General features: G+C 32.8%; 1 protein-coding gene across 3 annotated transcripts in view; it reads right to left on the bottom strand.

The window, feature by feature from the left end:
- Positions 1 to 2,837: 2,837 nt before the first annotated feature.
- OLA1 (Obg like ATPase 1) overlaps positions 2,838 to 20,096 on the bottom strand; it is a 149,680-nt gene continuing 132,421 nt past the window's right edge. For all 3 annotated transcript variants that reach the window (XM_011357365.1, XM_023529434.1, XM_011357374.2), the window contains 4 exons: positions 9,747 to 9,887; positions 8,962 to 9,058; positions 6,790 to 6,912; positions 2,838 to 3,350 (listed from right to left, as the gene is read on the bottom strand). In XM_011357365.1, the coding sequence (XP_011355667.1) occupies positions 3,249 to 3,350; positions 6,790 to 6,912; positions 8,962 to 9,058; positions 9,747 to 9,887 (463 nt within the window). In that variant the 3' untranslated portion in view covers positions 2,838 to 3,248. The remainder of the gene's footprint in view (positions 3,351 to 6,789; positions 6,913 to 8,961; positions 9,059 to 9,746; positions 9,888 to 20,096) is intronic.

Here is a 20,096-nt window from a genome sequence, read left to right as displayed (position 1 = left end):
TGTATTATATACCTGAAACAAATTAAAATAAAAAAATTGTCTCTTTTTATAAGGGGTCCCAAATTAGTTCGAAGGAGACAAAAGAGTCAAAGTCAAACCTAGCTCTCTTAGTCTATTGCCACAGTGTATTTTTTACAGGCCTAAAATAAAGTGAGATCAATTTTCCCAGCTAAAGCAGCTGGCCATTACAATCAACATTTCTGAAGTCTCTGGAAAAATTTAAAAAAGCATTAAATGCACTTAAGTAGACTAATCAGAAAAAGTATGATAGGAAAAAAGGGAATTTTCTGTCTTCGACTCTGAGAGAGGTTTGAGTTGTTACAAAGGAGCTTTGAGAGTATAATATAAAAAGACAACTAGAGATAAACACCAACCTAGATTTTCATGCAGGAAAGTTGATTAATCATGAGTAAGAATTACTCCCCAAATAGAACTGGCAAATTATAAGTGAACAGAAGCTTCACACAAAGCTATGTTAATGATGAGAAGTATTTTGTGTTTGGGAGAGGGAGGAGGTTCTGGTTCTGATCTGAGCATGCTCAAAGTGCAAGTTATAAGGGATAATATAATAAAACTAAACTAAATGTTACCACAAACTTTTTTCGAGCTTCGGGCAAAAATAAAATTTCTTTTTATCTACAAACTTGATTAAGATGGTTCTACAGACAGGGGAAAATATTCACTTATAATCCTAAAAATACAAATTACTGCTAATATTAAACATGAAGATATAGTATAGGCATATGCTCAGTTATCTATATGTAAAAGTTTTTGGAATTCTCAACTTTTGTAGAAAATACAATTTTGTACACGTACACAGAATGCTGTAGAACGTCTAACCAAATTAAATAATTTTAGCATTTAATTTTAGCGTCTAATGAATGTAGTTACCTCAAAACTTTTCTCTGATAAATGGTTCTGTTCTGCAATGTGTAATTATCGTATTAGAAGTTAGCAAAAGTAAAATTATACCATCTTAAAGGCTTTTAAAAAATTTTTATTTTTTTAAAGGCCTTTTAATGAGATTTCAAACTTCTTTATGAAGTCTATGCAATTTACTTTGGAGAAGACTCAAAATCAAAGATTTCATTTCTTTGTACGCTAGTAAAATCCCTAACAATCCACTAATCTATACATTCCTCCAATAAAGAAATACAAGAATTTTCACAGCAAACTTGGTCAACTGCACCCGTACCTGAATTTCATTTGTTTTATTTAGTTTTTTTTTTAAAAACTTTTCATTTAGTTTTATTCTTATTTTTCTGCTGCACTTTGCTTTTATGTTTGCAAAAGAATATCTTACTGTAGTTTCTCTTTATTTATGGTTTCGTTTTCCACAGTTAGTTACCCGTGGTCAACTGAGGTCCAAAAATATTAAATGGAAAATTCCAGAAATAATTATTCTTTTAAATTATGAGCCATTTTAAGTAGTGTGATGCATTTCACGCTGTCTCACTCTATCCTGCCTGAGACATGAAACAGCCCTTCGCCCAATGTATCCATGCTATCTGTATATGCTACCCACCTGTTAGTCACTTAGCGGCCATCTCAGTTATTAGATTGGTTATGAGAGACCACTACATTTACGTAACTTTTATTACAGGATATTGTTATAAATGTTCTATTATTATTGTTAATCTTATTGTGTCTAATTTGTTAATAAATTTTATCATAGGTATGTATATATAGGAAAAAGCATAGTATATATAGATACGATTTGGTACTATCCACGGTTTTAGGCATCCACTGGGGGTCTCGGAACATATCCCCTGAGGACAAGAAAGGGCTACTACATTTGATTTTCAAGAACAGCATACTCACTTAAGAGCTTTTAAATTATATTCATTACTCAACTGAATCCTCTTTAAACATCCTTTCCTATGTGTAGCCAAATCTTCTTAAAATCACTTTTCTTGCCTTTTGTGCTATATTAAGTACATTTCAACGTTAAGTTTATGTGTGTATTTAATATTTCCTTATCTTTAATGTGACGAAGTAATACAGTAGAATAAAAGGCTAATCTAGGTAAGAATCTGGATTCTACTGAAATGGTCCTATGATCACAGAGAAGTACAAAGGGCCATGGATGGGGACAAGGGAGGTCTTGCAGGAGTATTAACATGGGACAGAAAGGGAGGGCTCAGGGAGGAGAGAACTCTAAGATTATCATCATAAGAGAAGAAGGCTAAGTGCCAACTGGTCTCCAAATAACTAATTTGTCATTATTTTCTTTCAGAATCTTCTACTACAATTTTAGAAAGTGCTTACTTAATTTATACATAATAAAATTCGACAGGTCTAAAATATTTTAATAGCCAAGTATGAAAATAGTTTTATAATTTTCAAGGTCTAATCTTTTTCGAATAAACTTTTACACTCGCTAGTGAATTTAAACAAAAATATAACCTACCAGACATGAATGGGTTAGTTTTCACAATAACTTCATAATTTCAAAGGAAATATTAAAAAGAAACTCTCTTCACTGTGGTCACAACAACAACAAAAATCCCTTAATTTTTGAAGCACATTTTTCCCCCAGAATTATTTTCTTTTTGGTCACAATCACCTATGTTATATTCTTTGTAACACTGTTGCTATCATCTTTCAATAAATGTCCATCTACAAATTAATTAACTTTCTTGAGACAAATCCCTGGTATACTATTCTTCTGATTCCCATGAAAGACTCACTTTTAAGATACAATTGCAGCTGCCCCACACTGCCAGTTACTGTGTCATACATACGCCTTAAAATTCTGTAATCAGCAACCACCAGGTGCCGTATCGCATTCAGCACACTACAGTCAGTCAATACAGACATCCCAAACACACCAAGGCTGGTTTTGTCAAATGTTTTATTGAGTGTAGACATCTGGAGTACTGTAAAACATGCATTATCTGTAGATTCAAAAAGGAGCAAGCCACATTGTCCTCACTGTCAAATGTGTCAGGCTTGGCATACATGATGGAGATTAATGAAGTATCATGAGAGTAATATGGTTCCTGAAAAGCTTCTACAATTTGGAGTAGGGTCTTAATCACGTGAAAAGCAAAGCTGTTCACATTAGTGAACTTGCATTTCATTGGGGGTACACAGTATTTTAATTTTAAAACAAATAAAAATAATTCTGTTTGTAGAAGATTCCCAACCCCCCCAACTTTCTTTGTCCCTTCAGTTTTCAGAAATTTTAATTAAAAAATTCATGTGCCTTTTGGAAATTGTACATGTATCTGAGCAATAACTAAAATTTATTTCTTCTTCGGTTGCTGAGGTGTATTAAATTTGAAGAAGATAATATCTCCATCTTCAACAATATAATTTCTGCCTTGTTGTCTGTACTTTCCAGCAGCCTGAAAATAGGAAATACAGAGGAAATGGGTTATTTTACAACTAAATGCATAAGGTAAATGGTAGGAGCAGATGCAAAAAAGTATTATACTTCTTGGGTCATATTTAAAAAAAAGAAATATAGGAAGGCATACAAGTTCAAAACTAGACTTGGAGAAAAGCAAAGTATTCCTGATTTGGGCAGAACTCAGTTTTCCATACATACATAATCATAATGTATTCTTCACTAAATTGTTGGTAGATAAATGTAATTATACCAATATCATTAAGTTTCATTACATGCTGTTTATGGTACATTTCTGATGTGTCTGCAAACATCCAGCAAGTCACTGTAACAAAACAAATCAAACTAACCAGGAAAAAAAGACTATATAACTAGTTTAAAGCTTCTTTATTTGCTTAAAGAAATCCTTTCGTGATGCTGGTGATGTCAAAAGGGAAGTTTGCTACAAGGGAAAGTATTATCTATGATAATGCACAGATTTTAAAATTATTTCCTTGTAGTTTTTTATTTAGTCTTGTCAATGACCATAAATAGTGGTGTATACTAGAATTCATCACGAAGATTACAGACATACCATGGAGGTATCACGAATTTAGTTACAGACCACCATAATAAAGTGAGTACTGCAATAAAGTGAGTCATAGTCTTTTTGCTGGTAGAGGGTCTGGCCTTCAATTTGTAAAAAAAGGTAACATCTGTGAAGCGCGATAAAGCGAAGCACAATGCAACAAGATATGCCTCCACTGACTAACAGCCCTAGTTACAAGCAGACTCTAACAGGTTGGAACTGCAAAGGCAGATATTTTTTCCACTTGTATATTAGTCGACAAAGCAACTGATTCCACCTGCTGGTAAGCAGATCTAGATGTGGAATCGGCTTACACAAATAAGCGGCAGTTCCAGGGACCCAGCCTGTGGCACAGCACACACACTTTACCCTAAGCACAACAGGCTCTTGAGCATCTAAGTTTAACACTGCATACACCGACACAGCTCCATGTGACCCCACCATTGACCACTTGACAATGAGGACTTGAGCATCTTTTATAAAAAATTCTCAAAAGTATTTTCCTTCTGTTAGAATTCACTGAGAAAATGAAACTTTTGCCCAACAATATTAGTACTTTCTTTTGAAGATACTGATAAGACTGTTCAAAGTCAAGTGTAATTATACTAATCAGAAAAAACACTGGTTTTTAGTGAATGAAGATCATACATTTGAGGTTAAAATCAACAAACCAGATCACAGAGCCCTAGTAAGCATATTTTCAAATATCTAGACTGACTATCTATTTATCTATCTATCTAATCACCTACTAATAATGTGTGCTATTAAAACAAAGCTCATTTTTAAAAAGCCATGATACTCTAATATTCTAAAAGGCTCTCTCTCACATGATTTTTATAAAGACATGTGATGTATGAAGGCCATATGCTACTTATTTTGAGAATATAAAGCCCACTGTTATAAAACTATACAGACAACTTAAATCAAATTTACATATTGACATAACATATTAATATAAGTTTATATACATTGTTATCACTCAAGTTTACTATTAATTAAAGGTGACAGTGTTCCTTTAAATTCTCTAGAGACCATTTAATCCATTTCCACTGCTATCAGAAACACTGGTTGAAAAAAAAAAATCAATACCCATTTGTGAATCTTGAGTATGTATTAAACAAGACACGTCTAACCAGTTCATTTGCACTTGAAAGCAGCCATCTGTAGAAGCCAGCTTTGCCTAAGCAGATATGATTGCTAATAATGTGATATCCCTGTAGACTACAAAGCCCACACAGAGCTATTCAGTATATAGTTCACAGCACTGGCATTAAATTAGTTATGCTGCACTGGTGTTAGAAACACATACACATACATACACATACACAGAATCTTGCTCTCAAACCTAAAACCTATTTGATAATATGCAAGTAAATATTTGTTGAATAAGAGAGCATAAAATAATTCATAAATGCTCTATTTACTTGGTGTTCAAATTTTGAAATGTTAGTTTTGGAGATTAAAAATCACATAAAACACTTAATGGTATTATAAGCTGAAAATTCAAAGGTCAATCTTTTCCAATAGATAGCATAAAAGCTCTCAGTTCATGTTTAGCATTTCTACAAGCAGGAGATATTATTTTATTGTATATGACGAAGTTTCCTTGTATTGTTAAAAGAAGTATTTACAGTTTACACATCTTTCAAGTTTATTAAGAATTGGTAAAACAGGTTTATCACATAAAAGTACACAAAAGCAGCATCTGATTTCTGAATTCTAGTAAGAGGAAAATATCCTTATTTCAATCATCTTTATTCTATGAAAAATAAATATGCCAACATGATGTGTAGCATGTTGAAAAATAACCAGAGATTCTCAAGTCTAATTAGCATTCCTGACAAAGTTTAATCTCAATATTTGCATAGTTATCTACTGATACAGATGAGACCACTGAAAAGTTAATGACGTTGTTTAGCTATAAACTATAACTTCCCTCACTTCTTTAAAAAAAAAACAAAATGGCTCTCATTCTACAATGAACCAATTATACCACGATTTTTTCCCTCCTCTTCCTGGGGTCTCAGAAGTTCTATTAAAGTCCTGCTGTTTAGGATGATTTTTCCAACGATACCAATGAAATAAACTTTTCTGCATTCTTTTCCAATTATGAAATAGTAAACACAGCAGGGATCTCTATAAATTCTTTAACATTTTCTACAGTAGTCTTCAAACATCAAATTAAAGATAAAGAAGCCTTCCTACAATGTCAGTTTAATCACTTGACCTATCGAATAGAGACATTCCTACGAGATTCTGCTAAGTAAAACCTAATAAAGCCAAAGAAAATTAAGCCTCAGAGTTTACATTAAAAAAATCACTTATTATTCATGTATAACATTGCTTCACTATTAGTAGCTGCAAATCAAATTATACTTATTAGTTAAAATAAAGCACAATTTTGGACCTGCCCTCTAGTGTTGAGAAAGCAAATCAAATTCCCAAAGATCTTCAAAAAAAAAAAAGTACTACCATGAAGTTGCAGTAAGAATAGGTTTTATTTAACTAAATTTCTGTCCCTTTCCTTGAATCAATCATAACCATATTCATATTACCTCTAATTTAGATATTCAAATGTAACAAGCATAATTTTTCATTGGCCATCAGTGAACAGATTCTTTGAAATTATTTATAATTACTTAAAACTAGTTTATTTTTATTTTCAGTTTCAGAAAACCACAAAATTACTGAATGACAATTCCTACATTTAAAAAATTATCTAAAATCCTGTAAACAACTATAGTTCTTCAATCATTTCATAGTAACACAAAACCCTACACACAGTTTAAAAGATGGCTATTTATTTTAATCATGAGTATCTTCATATTAGTAAGTATCATAAAATATGAAACTAAAAATAATTCCTTACCTTGACCGCATTTTCAGAACCTTCCTCTTTAAAATCTTCGTATTTCATTACTTCAGCCATAATGAATCCTTTTTCAAAATCTGTGTGGATCTTTCCTGCAGCTTGAGGAGCCTTCGTCCCTTTCTTTGAAAAGAAAGACCAGAGAAAACTAATTGCATTTAAGATGATTGATTGTAAGCATAGAGTTTTTTCTGATCTGCAGTTGGAGTCAACTTAAACTTAGTTTAATATCACTTAAGATGTCAGATACATAATTAGTGCATTTTCAACACTGAGCACTATCTGTGCAGCAGATTCAGCAAAGACAGACCAGTAGATATTAAAACAGCACAGCTTTGTTTTTCCTAACAGTCATCCACAGCTTCATTGATTTGGATGCAGTGTTCTGGTTTGGGCCTGGGTTTCATTTCGATTTTCTATTCTTCACAGTGAAAAAAAAAAAAAAAATAAGAATTTCAAAGTAACTTTCAAGATGAATTATCAAAGGTTTTAAAAAGATAAAAAGCCTTGAAATTTTCAGCTCATCTAAAGAACATATAAAAATCAATATATAAAGGAACATTTTAAAGATATTTCTAACGAATCATATAATCTATGTTTGGCAAATAATTTTGAAATTCTCACAAAATTTTAATAATAAAATTTTCAAACATTTTACATTATACACTCTGCTTCTAACCAACATTTAGAAAAATTCAAGTTGATATAGAAAGAAAAATGTCTTCTAATTACTCCATGTGCTAAATTACAAGGACCTACATTCCAGACACACACAACCATGGAAAGAAATCTGAGAAATAATGGTGACCTAAAGCCTGCTTAATAAAGCATGTTAAAGTGATAAGAAGTCTGACACTATAAAGCACAGTTTTTACAATAAAAGATGTATTGGGTTAATATGGCTACTCACTGATGCTTACCTGACTAAATATCTTAGCACATTAAATCATGGATACTTACAATCAGTCTTAAGATAAACCAGCTTTCACATTTTCAAGCCCGGAACATGTTATCTTTCCTGCTACACATACTTAAGTTTGGAAGTTTTAAGGCTTTAAAATATATAGTAAAAATAAACCCTAGCAATTTGGTTACCAACTCAGATTTGCTTTGACATTATTTTGTAAGTCTATATATAAAAGGACCTTGGTTAGAAATCAAACACTTTTTTTTTTACAAAGGGAAGAGGAGATAAAAGAAAAGTCAATCTCACACTCACACAATGCATTTAACATTATGTTGAACTGCCTTCACATTCCTATCCACGTTAAATCAAAATAAATGTAACAATAAACTGCAGTAGCAAGTGTTAACAGAATTCAAAGCAGCACCAAATTAATCATGTAGAATATATTAAAAAAGCATAAAAAAAAAGAATAAGTAAGACCGAGTATTTCTAAAAGTTCTGACATTATTTTTATATTCTACAACACTATTTTGGACTACATATATTTCAAAATATTTTTCAATAGTAACTACCATATTACAGTATATTTACATTTAAAAGCAAGTCATTACAGTTCAGTTTCTATTGTCCTCTGGGAATAAATTAGTCATTCTTTCTTGTAATCAGTATACTTCAATATTCAAAATACATATTTTTAAAGAAGACTGAATATATAACATAACAAAAATAAACACTACTTCTATGAATTCAAATTACAAAAGGCATGAATTATTACACATTGAGTTTAGCTCTTTGAGCCCAACTGTGTATCTATGAAGAGCATAATGATGTCATATTGCTTTTATTGCTGAAAATGTAATCCAAGCAAAGCAAAGGAGGAAAGAACCACCCGCAACCCAAACAAACTTAGCGAATACAAAATGAAAAGCAACATCAATTTCACTGCAGACAAACCCAGTCACACAGATTAAGCAAGCACAATACTGGTGCGTCTTATCTCTGACCACAGGAGGAGGGTAGACAGATTCTACAGGATGAAGAAATTCAGACTATGTAATAGGCAGAATCAATTGTTACCTGCCTCAATCAATGCCGCTCCACTTTCACTGTTCAGCAGCTCACAAATAATTAAAGTTATCCTGGACAAAAACCTCATCTGTAATGACTAGCTAACCGCCACCATGACAAACTTCAAAGTCAGTGATATCAATCTGAATTCAATAGTGTGGAACTGGATATAGCTGATGAATAAGTATGAATCTTACCCTGATGGTCCATGCACGCACTTCATCTGGGCCTGCAGTGAAAAAGTATTCTAGTTGGAGTGCTGCAAACCCAGCCTTAATGATCTTTGGCAAAGCGCTGAAATAAAATGAAACAAATTCACTCAACATACAAGTTGACTGTGTAAGAGATTGGTATAGAGCTAAAATGATTCATTTCAAGCAGAAAATATTAAAGATATTAGTAAATGACCATTCATCTCTCATAGTGTACTTGAAGAGGTCAGAAAGCATATAACAGTTTCTAAAAAATCTCCTAAAACTGGTTTTAATTGTATTAGTCTGAATGTATCATTTTAAAATTGTTTATTATATAAAAGAGAAAAACTTGATCTATCCATCCTATGGCTATTTTCCTCCAATACTAGTTATTTCTAGCACGTGGGTCATGAAAGCAAAATTATTTGATTGAAATCCAATGTTTAAACAATATATTATGGTTACTCAGAAAAAATTAAGGCAACTGATTCACCCTTTCCCCTCCCCCACTGAACATGACGAAAGAGTTTTGGCGATCATTCCTTCTCAAAAATATACATAACTAATACCTATGTTATAATTAAAACACTGTACGGAGATGACAGATGACAGTTAAAAACTTAATTTAAAATAAATCTTTTCACTCTGTCTCATGGTAAAGAAAGGAGAAGATTCCCTCTTTATAATGGTAATTACTCTGTCATTTATTATTCTATCAGCGCAAGCAATTAAATTACTGCAAGGAAATAGTTGATAATAAAGTGTAGGGAAAATGAATGCTAATTAACCTTTGTGTCATGTTCGCTTCTAGATACTTCTGTCTCTCCTCAGCACTCAATTCTTGCAACTTGAGTTCCAAGGCCCCACTAAAAGGAATGACCAAGGCACCTGGGTCATACTTGTCCACCCACTCTTTAATTTTTATCAACCTGTAGACAAAAAAGGGCACAACATTATCTTGTAGTGCATGCATGACTGTACCACATTCATTATTATCAAGTAGCACATACATATTCATAAGAATTGCACGGTTTTATGATGCCATCTTTTGTGTATAGCTTTCCAAGGTCAAGGCATTAACAGGCAGCAATTGCTTCAGGTATACGCCATAATATTTTACTGTAACCTAGTTTTACTTTAGCACATTATCTGTAGGAACCATAACACAAATATTTTAAAACTTTTTAAAGTTATACTGAATTTGTTCAGCAGTAACACCAGTGCCCTTGAACATCTCAATTTTATGATTTATTTTCCCTACTTTGCAAAGTAGACTTTTAAAAAACCAAAACATAAAGTTCTATTTGTATAGAAATCATATCTAAAAGTGTCAGCTCATTTTGAACAGTCTTTGACAAATAATTAATTTGTTCTATCCAGATATCTATAAGCCTAGCTCAGAGCTTACAGTTGTATTAGTTTTGAGGGAGACTTCTGCTAATCAAAACAAATATGTCCAGAAATAAAGATTTACAAACCTAGTCGATTATGTTCATACTGCTCTTATGAATCTCACTTTTGTAGGATCATGAATAATAGAACAGCAGAGGAAATAAATTCCTTTAATTGTAAAGGGTTGGAAAAGCCTAATCAGTTAGGAAACTGATACCAAGTATTACCTGAAAAGAGGACTGAGTGATTTTTTTTTCTTTCAAAGCGTGGAGTATTTTGACAAAGTAGTAGTTAGAACATAAATGAAATAAGTGTAGAAAAAATATTAACCAAATTCCGATCCTACCACTTTGCTAGCTTTTTATTCTTGGGTAGGTTATTTATTAAACCTTTCTAAGCCCCAGTTTCCTCATCTATAAAAATGGAGATAATAAAAGTACATAATATGTTGTAAAGAACCTAGAAAAGTAATGCCTGGCATATAGTTAACAAATATTAACACTAATTACTATTATTCATTTTCATTCTCAGATAATCATAGTATATATGCCAATGATTCTGGAATACTGTATAATAGAACTGAACACAGATTTCAGAGAAATTTATATTAAAAAATTTAATGTATACCATGCATAGTTCCACTAGTCTCCCATATTTAGACCACGGTTTAAATAGCTACTATGGCAAAAAACTGCGGCAGGAATCCTTTAAATAATCAGTGTTAATGTTGCTTTAGGGGAAAAGAAACAAAAGAACTGAACCATAAATTCATTAACACTCACCCAACAAGAAAATGGCAGAGGACCAGAGTTATTAGAAAACTAACACTATATATGGCCTACTGAGTAGGATTTAGGATGGGATAAAGGAATGAAAAATTCACACAATAGTTTGTACATGTTTTTATACAAGACTAATCTATTGTTTGTTTAATGTTTTCAGTGGTTTTTGATCTTTGTAAATTTTCTTTCTTTTGGTCATAACCTAAAAAAATGGTCCTATCCAATAAATAAACAAATACATATTTATTTTGGAATAAAGTAGTTGTCCTTTTAAACAGGAAATCCAAACCGTATATTTTCTTATCCAAAATTATGAAGGACAGGTTAAGAAAAAAAGGGAAAATTTTAATTGATACTTCTGCCTATAATAAAATGAAAGTCTAAGTTACTTTGGACTTACACTATTCAAACAAAACTGTACATTAAAATATAACATATGTTTATTATACACATCAATATACAATCAAATATGTAATTTTAAAAAAGATCATATACCAAATACAGATTCAATGAAATAAAATAAAACATGCCCATGTAAAAGGATAATATAAAAATATCATATACATTTTGTTTCATAAATATGGTCAACATAACTAATAAAACTAGAACTGTTATGAAACAACAAGATAAGAAATAATTACTTTGGCTAAAACATCAATTCAGAATAACAATAGTTCTACCCTGTCATTTTAACAGCCTTTCCTGCAGAGTCCTCAGAGGGATTATTTGCATTCCTCAGGTGTTCTATTGTACAATTCAGATGAATAAAGACTTACAAATCATTCCTCTACCGCCAATGTGAGACTTTGATCTGGTGAATACACCATTGTACCTTAACTATAATTGGCAAAAAACCTGACAGTGTAGAGCATCACAAGCTTAATAACAAAGGAGAATATCTCAAAGTGTTGACAGATGATCTTCATAATGCAGAAGCAGAGCTGGTACATTTTAGCAATAAATGAGCACTGAGGTCTAAAGGTCTCTAAAGTGACTGACATCAGACCTGCTATAGCCTTACTAAAAGAAAAAGGTACCGTAGCACTCTCCGTAAAGTGAGTTAGGCTCTTTGCCTGCAAGCTTCACTTTTGTGACTTTCACTGTCATAGAAAACACAGGGAAGATGAAAAGTGAGTTAGGTTCTTTGGCTGTCTGCTCTACTTTTGTTACTTCTACTATCAAACAAAAGTGAGAAACGTCCCAAAGTGATTTTTAATTACATATCTGAAATAAGCCTTGGGTAATTAAAAAAAAAAAAAAGACTTGATTTCAAGATTACAGATTGAAATACATATAATATAACTATTAAGTCCGATGGTTACAAAAGTGTGATAATGAGGCCAAGATCACAAGTTTGAACCCCATTGGGACCAGTTACCTTTTGCAGAAAAATGTCTATTCTATTGCTATAAACCATATCCCAAACTACAGTCATCTCAAAAAATGTGTGCTATTGGCACATGAGGGATATAAAATCAAAGTTGAGCTCAGCACACTACTAGAAAAACAATTTCAAGTACATTCTATCAAAATGACTAAATAATAATCTCCCTATACAAATGTTAGCAAATGCCTAAAGAAAACTATGCAATTGTTAGTGAGCAAAATGATGATGATGATGATGATATAATCACAGAATATCAAATTATATGAGGGGAGAAGCAACAGTAAACACAATACACTCCTGAGAGTTCGACTGTAAAGACTTTCATATTACATATTCATTTTATAAATTTGTATAAACAGATTGCAAGGAGATCCATCCTTCTCTTGATAAGGAGCCAGAGCTACACTGATTTCTTCAAAGTCTTAAGAATGACAAAGGGAAAAAAGAACTACCATTAATTGTATTTTTCTCCCTGGTAATGAAGCAAGAGGACAAAGCAGGGAAGATTAGTTTTAAGACTAAAAGGGTGATGCTTTGAGATGCACTGGCAGTTGTGATTTGTTAGATTCTTTGGCAGAATGAACTCTTTAACATTAAGTTAGTATTAGATTTCTAAAAGATTATGTCCCAAATTTACCTTTGGTCTTATAATCTGACTTTCTTAGCTAGTCTTGAAACTGCAGATTCTATAATTTGATTTTCTTAGGTTTACATTGTTTTTCTCTTCCCAGACACTAATTTTATTTCTAAAAATTCTATTTGTTTCTCTTTCAAATCTATCTGCTCTTTTTGGGCAACATTTTATTCTTGTTTAATAAATTCTTAGTCCCTTTCGATATTTTAAACAGATTACTTTAAAAATTCCTTTCAGACTGCTCTAATTACTTATAGTTTCTCAGGTATCTCTGCCCCCACCACTTGTCATCTGCTAATGACCTCTCACAACAGCTGGTTTCCGTGTCTTGTTTTGGATGTGTGGTCATTTGGCAGTACTGGTTAAGTTCCAAGGGAACCTGTGGTCCCCTGGGTTGTGGAGATGTTATCTATTGGGGAGTTTTGTGGTTGTTTCTTCTAGGGAAAGACCTATGGAGGGTCTTGGGTGGTGGATTATTTTAAGCCTTGGTGTTTCTGCACTAGGATATTGGTAATGCAAATTAAGGCCCCTTAACCTCTTACAGTCCCAATCTCTAATTTCTTGAGAGTAACAGTTTCCTCCCTTGTGCAGAAGGGGTGAGAGTGGGGGCATTTTTCTAGTATCTGATCATGGAAAGTATAGCCTTTTCTAGGCTTTATGAGTGAGACTTGTTCCAGCACTGGTAGCCTGGAGTCTATGCCTCGACTGTTATTTCTATATGTTCACAAAGGCCTCTAAGTCATACATAAGTTCAGTGAGGTCCACACACTTTGATTCACTTTCTACTGTCAGGGGTCCTCTTGGTTTTTGGCACATAGAGAATCCCGTTTCTTGCTTTTAAGTCCTTCTATGTGTCCTAAAAATACCACACCATCATCAGTACAATCCTTTTCTGGTTATTTTCTCTGGTGTTTCTATCTATTAGAAACAAGAAGGAAGATTCTTGTATTGGCTATTGGCTCAGTCCACCATCTTAACTCAAAGCTCTCCATAATTAAGTTAAATCCTCCATTTTATTGTGTTCTAATACAATAGCTTTCAACATTTTTTGACTATCACCCACAGGAAGAAATAAATTTTATATATGAATCAAACATATGGTGCACAGACATTATTTTTATACACATATCCAAACTGAGACAGGTTTCACAAAATAATACCTTTATAATGTTAAATAAAACAATTCCAAAGGTACTATTTGATATTCTGCATAAAACTAAATTCTTGTAACTTAAATTAACACCCTGAAATAGTTTCCTCTAACACAATTAATAAGAACTTTATTTTCTATATCTCTTGTCCATTTAGCCATTCAACTACCCCCAGCTACTTAAACTCTGATTACATTTTCTAAAAATCCTTTAAAGATAGCTCAATCCAGCACTAAAGCCAAGTTACATTACCATTTATGATATTTTTGCTGAACATCAGAACTCTCGAATATTTATTTTGCAACACTGAAGTATATTTAAAATCTTTAAAGTTGTCAAATATGGTAATATTAGGTCCTTATTCCTAAGTTTTCAGGGTGAATCTAGGTCTTTACTTTTAAAAAAAATTAGCAGTGATATCTTGCTTCTGACTGAAAATAACTGCTGGCAAGAAGTCTATGTCCATATTCAGAAAATGATGCAACTTACACAAAGGAGGATCCAGAGCTGGTTCATTAACTGATGTGACATCATTCAGTTAATGTTATTGAGGACCTGACTTTTACTAAGCTAGTTCCCCTCATGCTGTTATGATATGAATGTGCTATAAATCCAAAGGATACTGATAAACACTGGGGTCATTTCTAGTCTCCTCCCTTGCAGGTTTACTCTCTTCTATTAAAACTGTTTAGAGTCCAAAGAATGACTTTAAGATATCACATTTCTCTTTTCCATTTTCCAAACATGATCACTGAAAATTAATGTCAATTAACGATGTTTTGAAACAAAAAAAAAAAAAAGAAAGAAAGAAAGAAAAAGAGAGTAAGGCTTATGGGAGGTATGACAAACATTATTTAATCAATCCAATTATTTTACAAATGGTAATAAATAATACTGGAAACCTGCAATAAAACAGCACAGACAATATACATACTGAAATATGTACCATAAACAATATTCATTCAAAGCCAAAAAATTAACTGTAGAAAACTCAAAATTCCCAACTCTTAAAAATTCTTTGTTTAAGTTATTAAATGGGTTTATTAAGAAGTCAGTGGGAAAACAAAGAGGGAGAAGAAGAAGAAACACCAAAAAAGTAATTTCTCGTATAACTGATTAGTGTCTGGAAATCTAACCCCTCTTCTAAAAGAGATTCCCATCTTTGATGTATGTAATAGACTTCAAGTTTCAGTGTTCTTGTCCAACTTTACAGAGTTATGTAGAATAACAACTACAACTTTGCTCTTCAAAGTGGTCACATCATTTGGGTACTTGTTAGAAATGCAGAACCTCAGAATCCACATTTTAATAAGAACCCCAGGTAATTCATACACATGTTAAACTTTCAGAAGCACTGAACTAATAAAGGTCTTTGAAAATAAAAGCACATTAACTGAAAGCATAAAAAAGTCTGAGATAACTCTGTAGACCAATTGATAACTAAGCAGATGGTGACTACCTATATTCCACTGATAAGAGAGGAGCAAGAATATAATAGAAAAATTCCTGCTTACATCTTCCAGGTTCAAAAACCAGAAGGGGAAAATTTCAAGAAGTGTAAGACAAATGTTTGTTTTGAATCCCCTGCAATGTCAAAGAAGTTTCAGATTTACAATAAAAATAGTAAGTTTAGACAGAATTACTTTGGTCAACAGTTTCTTACTTTATAAGACTTAATTATCCCTCTCTTATTCTAATAAGCTTCAATACCTGGAAAAACATCTGTAGTAAGTTAGCTTTAGAGTCTAGATTCAAATTATCAGAAGTGATTCCAGCAGAGAGGACTTGATGAAATCTGAATTCATAACAAGTAAATGGAATATTACCACAAATTGTTTCCTATGAGGGCCTCACAGAACCACTGTCTGAAAAACCCTGTTCATTTTGCAGTCACTGTAAGTATGTGTGAGTATATATGTATGTATATGTGTATATAAAAGAAAAATTCTAGAGAAATGAGCATTTCTTTTGTAGCAAATAAATAAAAATTGGGTTTCAGGCTTTCTGTTTCAAGGATTAATAAGCTTTCTGACTCTAGTGGTAGTTAGAAGGTTACGAGGAAATTGAAATGATAGGTGTTATGACAAGCAGACAACCTTAAAAGCAAATTAGAAAAATTGGAATATATTTATCCCAACACTTTGGGCTCACCATGACTCTGAGATTTCTTTAACCCTTAATATTCTTTAAAGAGATAATGCAAAGATGATACATGCAATTAATCTATATGGGATAACATGTAAAAACTATATGGAAATATTTTCAGTGTTCAGCCAAAAGGCTCCATTAAACAAAGAAAAGTCTTACAATTAATAAGCAGGAAGAAACATCAGGATGAATCCTAACTAGTTTGAGTAAATTATAGTAATCCCATTCTCCAGTTGGCAACTAGTTTGAGAGTGGGCATATGAAACAGTTCTGGTCAATGTGGGGCAAGAAGGAAAGCCTAGGAAAAGATTCCAAAAGGTTTCTTCTGGTTCTTCAAAAGAAAAAAGAGAGTTTCTGCTGTTTACTATGTCCGGATCTTACCCCTGGAACTCTAGCAGCCATTTTGTGACCAAAAGAATGGAAGTGGAGAAAGATGAGAAAAACCCTTATTCTTGAAAATATCACAGTACACTGAATTAACAACCCTGGAAACAAACTACCTTGGGTCTTATTATTATGTATTGGGATTGCCTGTTATTTGTACCTGAAAGCATCCTGATAACCCTTATTTAAGTTTATGTCTGCAACCCCTCTTAACTGGTCTAACTCCAATTTATTCTTTAAGAAACCAGTTCCCGTAGAACATTCCCTGAGCATCCATTGGATAGATACTATTACCACACTCTACCTTATACGATAAATTACCTATTTTCCTGTTTATCTCCTCCCACTATAAACTAAAACTAAAAACTTTTTGAGATCAGGAGCTTATCTTTGTTCCGACTGATATACCCATAGGACTCTCCTAGCACAGCACCTGGTACACAGTAGATGCTCAAACATTCTCTGAATGAATTTAGCTGATACCTAGTTGAGTGACCACAGGCAGTTATTTAAGGCCTCTTAGCTTTAATTTACTTATCTGCAAACTAATAAGTAGTTTTCAACCTGTTCTGGGTTCCCTGATGGAGCTCCCAAGGTGCTAGGACAAGAAAGGGTAGAGAAAGCAAGGGAGGAATGAACAGGGAGGTTATGGACCTTCTATTTTTGCATTTCAACCAGAGCTGCATCATTCTTATTCCTGAATGTCTGCATCAAATTTCATCAAAAGAAAGAGTTCTGTTGTTTTTAACAACTCTAAAGTTTAATGGCTGAATAATACCTTTCAGACAGCAAATTCTATTATTTTATGGCAAATGCCAGAAATCAAACAAATATAAGTCCTAAAATCTTTAGGCCCTTCAGATTTCTGCTTAAATGCTACTTTTTACCACCTTAAAAAAAACAAAAACAAAAACAAAACCCTCTCCCTTCCCATTTTCGGTCACTCTCTATTCCCTCACCTTATTTTTCTTTATGGCACTTATTATATTATGTCCTTAATGTTTATTGTTTTTCTCTCAGCATTGCTGAACCCACTTTACCCAGTTATTAGGGCAAGAAACTTTTTGCATATTTTATCAACTGCTGTATCTCCAGTACCACTTATAACAGTGCCTGGCACAAGCAGATCCTCAGTAAACCAATGAATAGAAATGAATTAAGTTAAAAGTTAATGTAAAAGAGATTAGGTAAATGAACATTGAGAAGTACATATGATTCTTCTGCTAGAGTCAACCTTTAGACAATAGTAAGCTGTAGCTGACTTAATCATTGGAGGTATTCATGTTTATTAGCTAGAATGGTGGCGTGAACGATCGTAACAATGGAACATAGGGGAAGAATATCTAATTCCAGTAAGGCTATACAAACAAACAAAAATTCATTAGTGGGGTTATTTTCATTCCCAAGTTAAATCTGTGGCTTGCACTACTGTAATTCAAATCTGAACATCAAGGTTCATTATAAATGTACCAAAATGAGCACCTAAAATTTTAAGATGTTTCCTGAATCTCATGCTTCTTACTCCTTCAAGGCTACTAAGTTATGACTTGTGTTCAAACTAAGTGGCCCCAAGTAGGGTACATTTCTCATACTTTAGAACGGTGTTTCTCAAAATATAGTTTCTGGACCACCTGTGAATCCAGGACTCTACAAGAAAACCTAGATTTATACTTTCTGAAAGTGGGATTTGCACCCAACCCTTACAATATTTTGCACTCTGATAGCTGAGAGGCACTATTTTTTAATCTCTGCCATTTCTTTGCAATTCTATATTCTAGTTTTAAACACTGCACAGAGAAATATTTTGTAATTATAGTTGTCATGAGGTATGAACCCAAAATTTGTAGCCTGAGACTATGAAACTCTTAGCTGAGAGAAAACTTCCCAAATATGTTATGATCCTATAGATAAGACAAAATTACTTCTGGCTCTCGGACCCTGGGATAAACTATCTTTCCTTTTACTATTGTGCAAAGAGGAAGATACCAAGTTGATGCAATCTATAATCAGAACATAAATTTATAGGGAGAGCAACATATCTTGATTTAACAATCACAGATATAATTTTTTAGAGAATGTAGATGGTATCAGAAATGGGACTTCCGCATCCAGACTACTTACGAAAAAGAAGACAATCAAAAGACTACCTTTGATATTTTTATAGATATGGGGAAGAAGACGTTTCGAAGAAGAGTATATATATTTGAGTGTGGGGGAGAGCATGCATTGCAACACATCATAGAGGTAGTGTGCCAAAGAAACAGTACTATAAAGATGATGAAAACGTCAATACTGAGTCTTTCTTGTGACTGGCCTAAATATATGAAGGGCTTGTAAATGATAAAAACTGCAAAACATCATTGACAGAAATTAAAGACTAAAGTAAGTGGAAAGACATCTGTGTTCAAGGATTGGAAGACTTAGTATTGTTAAGACAGCAATATTCCCCAAATTGATTATCTATAGATCAATTTGCAATCTATCAAAAGTCCAGCTTTTTGTGCAGAAATTTACAAGCCCATCTTAAAATTCCTGTGAAAATGAAAGTACCAAGAATAACCAAAACAATCTTGAAAAAGAACAAAATTGGAGGACTCTCCCTTTCCTATTTCGAAACTACTATAAAACTACAATAATCGAGACTATGTAGCACTGGCATAAGGGAGGAATATAGATCAATGGAATAGAATTGAGAGTTCAGAAATAAATCCATATATCTACAATCAATTAAAAAATATTTTCAATTTTGGTAAAAAAACCCTCAAAATTTACCATTTTAACTATTTTTATATTACAGTTGAATATTGTTAACTATAATCACATTATTGGGTAATAACTTTTTGAAACTTTTTCATCTTGTAAATCTGAACTTTTATAGCCATTGAAGAACATCTACCTGTTTCTATGACCCCAACCCCTGGCAACTATCATTCTACTTTGTTTCTGTAAATTTGACTACTTTGGACACCTCTTAGAAGTAGAGTCATACAATTTTTGTCTTTTTGTGATTGGTTTATTTCACTTATCATAATAGCCTCACGGTTCATCCACGTTGTAGTATATGACAGGATTTCCATCTTTTTAAAGGTTGAATAATATTCCATTGCATGTATATATCTCATTTTATTTATCCATTCATTCACTGATGGATATTTGTTTTTTTTTACCTCTTGGCTATTGTGATGAACATGGGTATGCAAACATTTCTTCGAGAACCTGCTTTCAATTCTTTTGGATATATACTCAGAAGTATGAATGCT

This window comes from Pteropus vampyrus, unplaced genomic scaffold, assembly GCF_000151845.1.
Source record: "Pteropus vampyrus isolate Shadow unplaced genomic scaffold, Pvam_2.0 Scaffold2, whole genome shotgun sequence".
Lineage (NCBI taxonomy): Eukaryota > Metazoa > Chordata > Mammalia > Chiroptera > Pteropodidae > Pteropus > Pteropus vampyrus.
The sequence above is the reverse complement of the archived record's forward strand: the minus strand, read 5'-3'. Positions and strand labels throughout refer to the sequence as shown.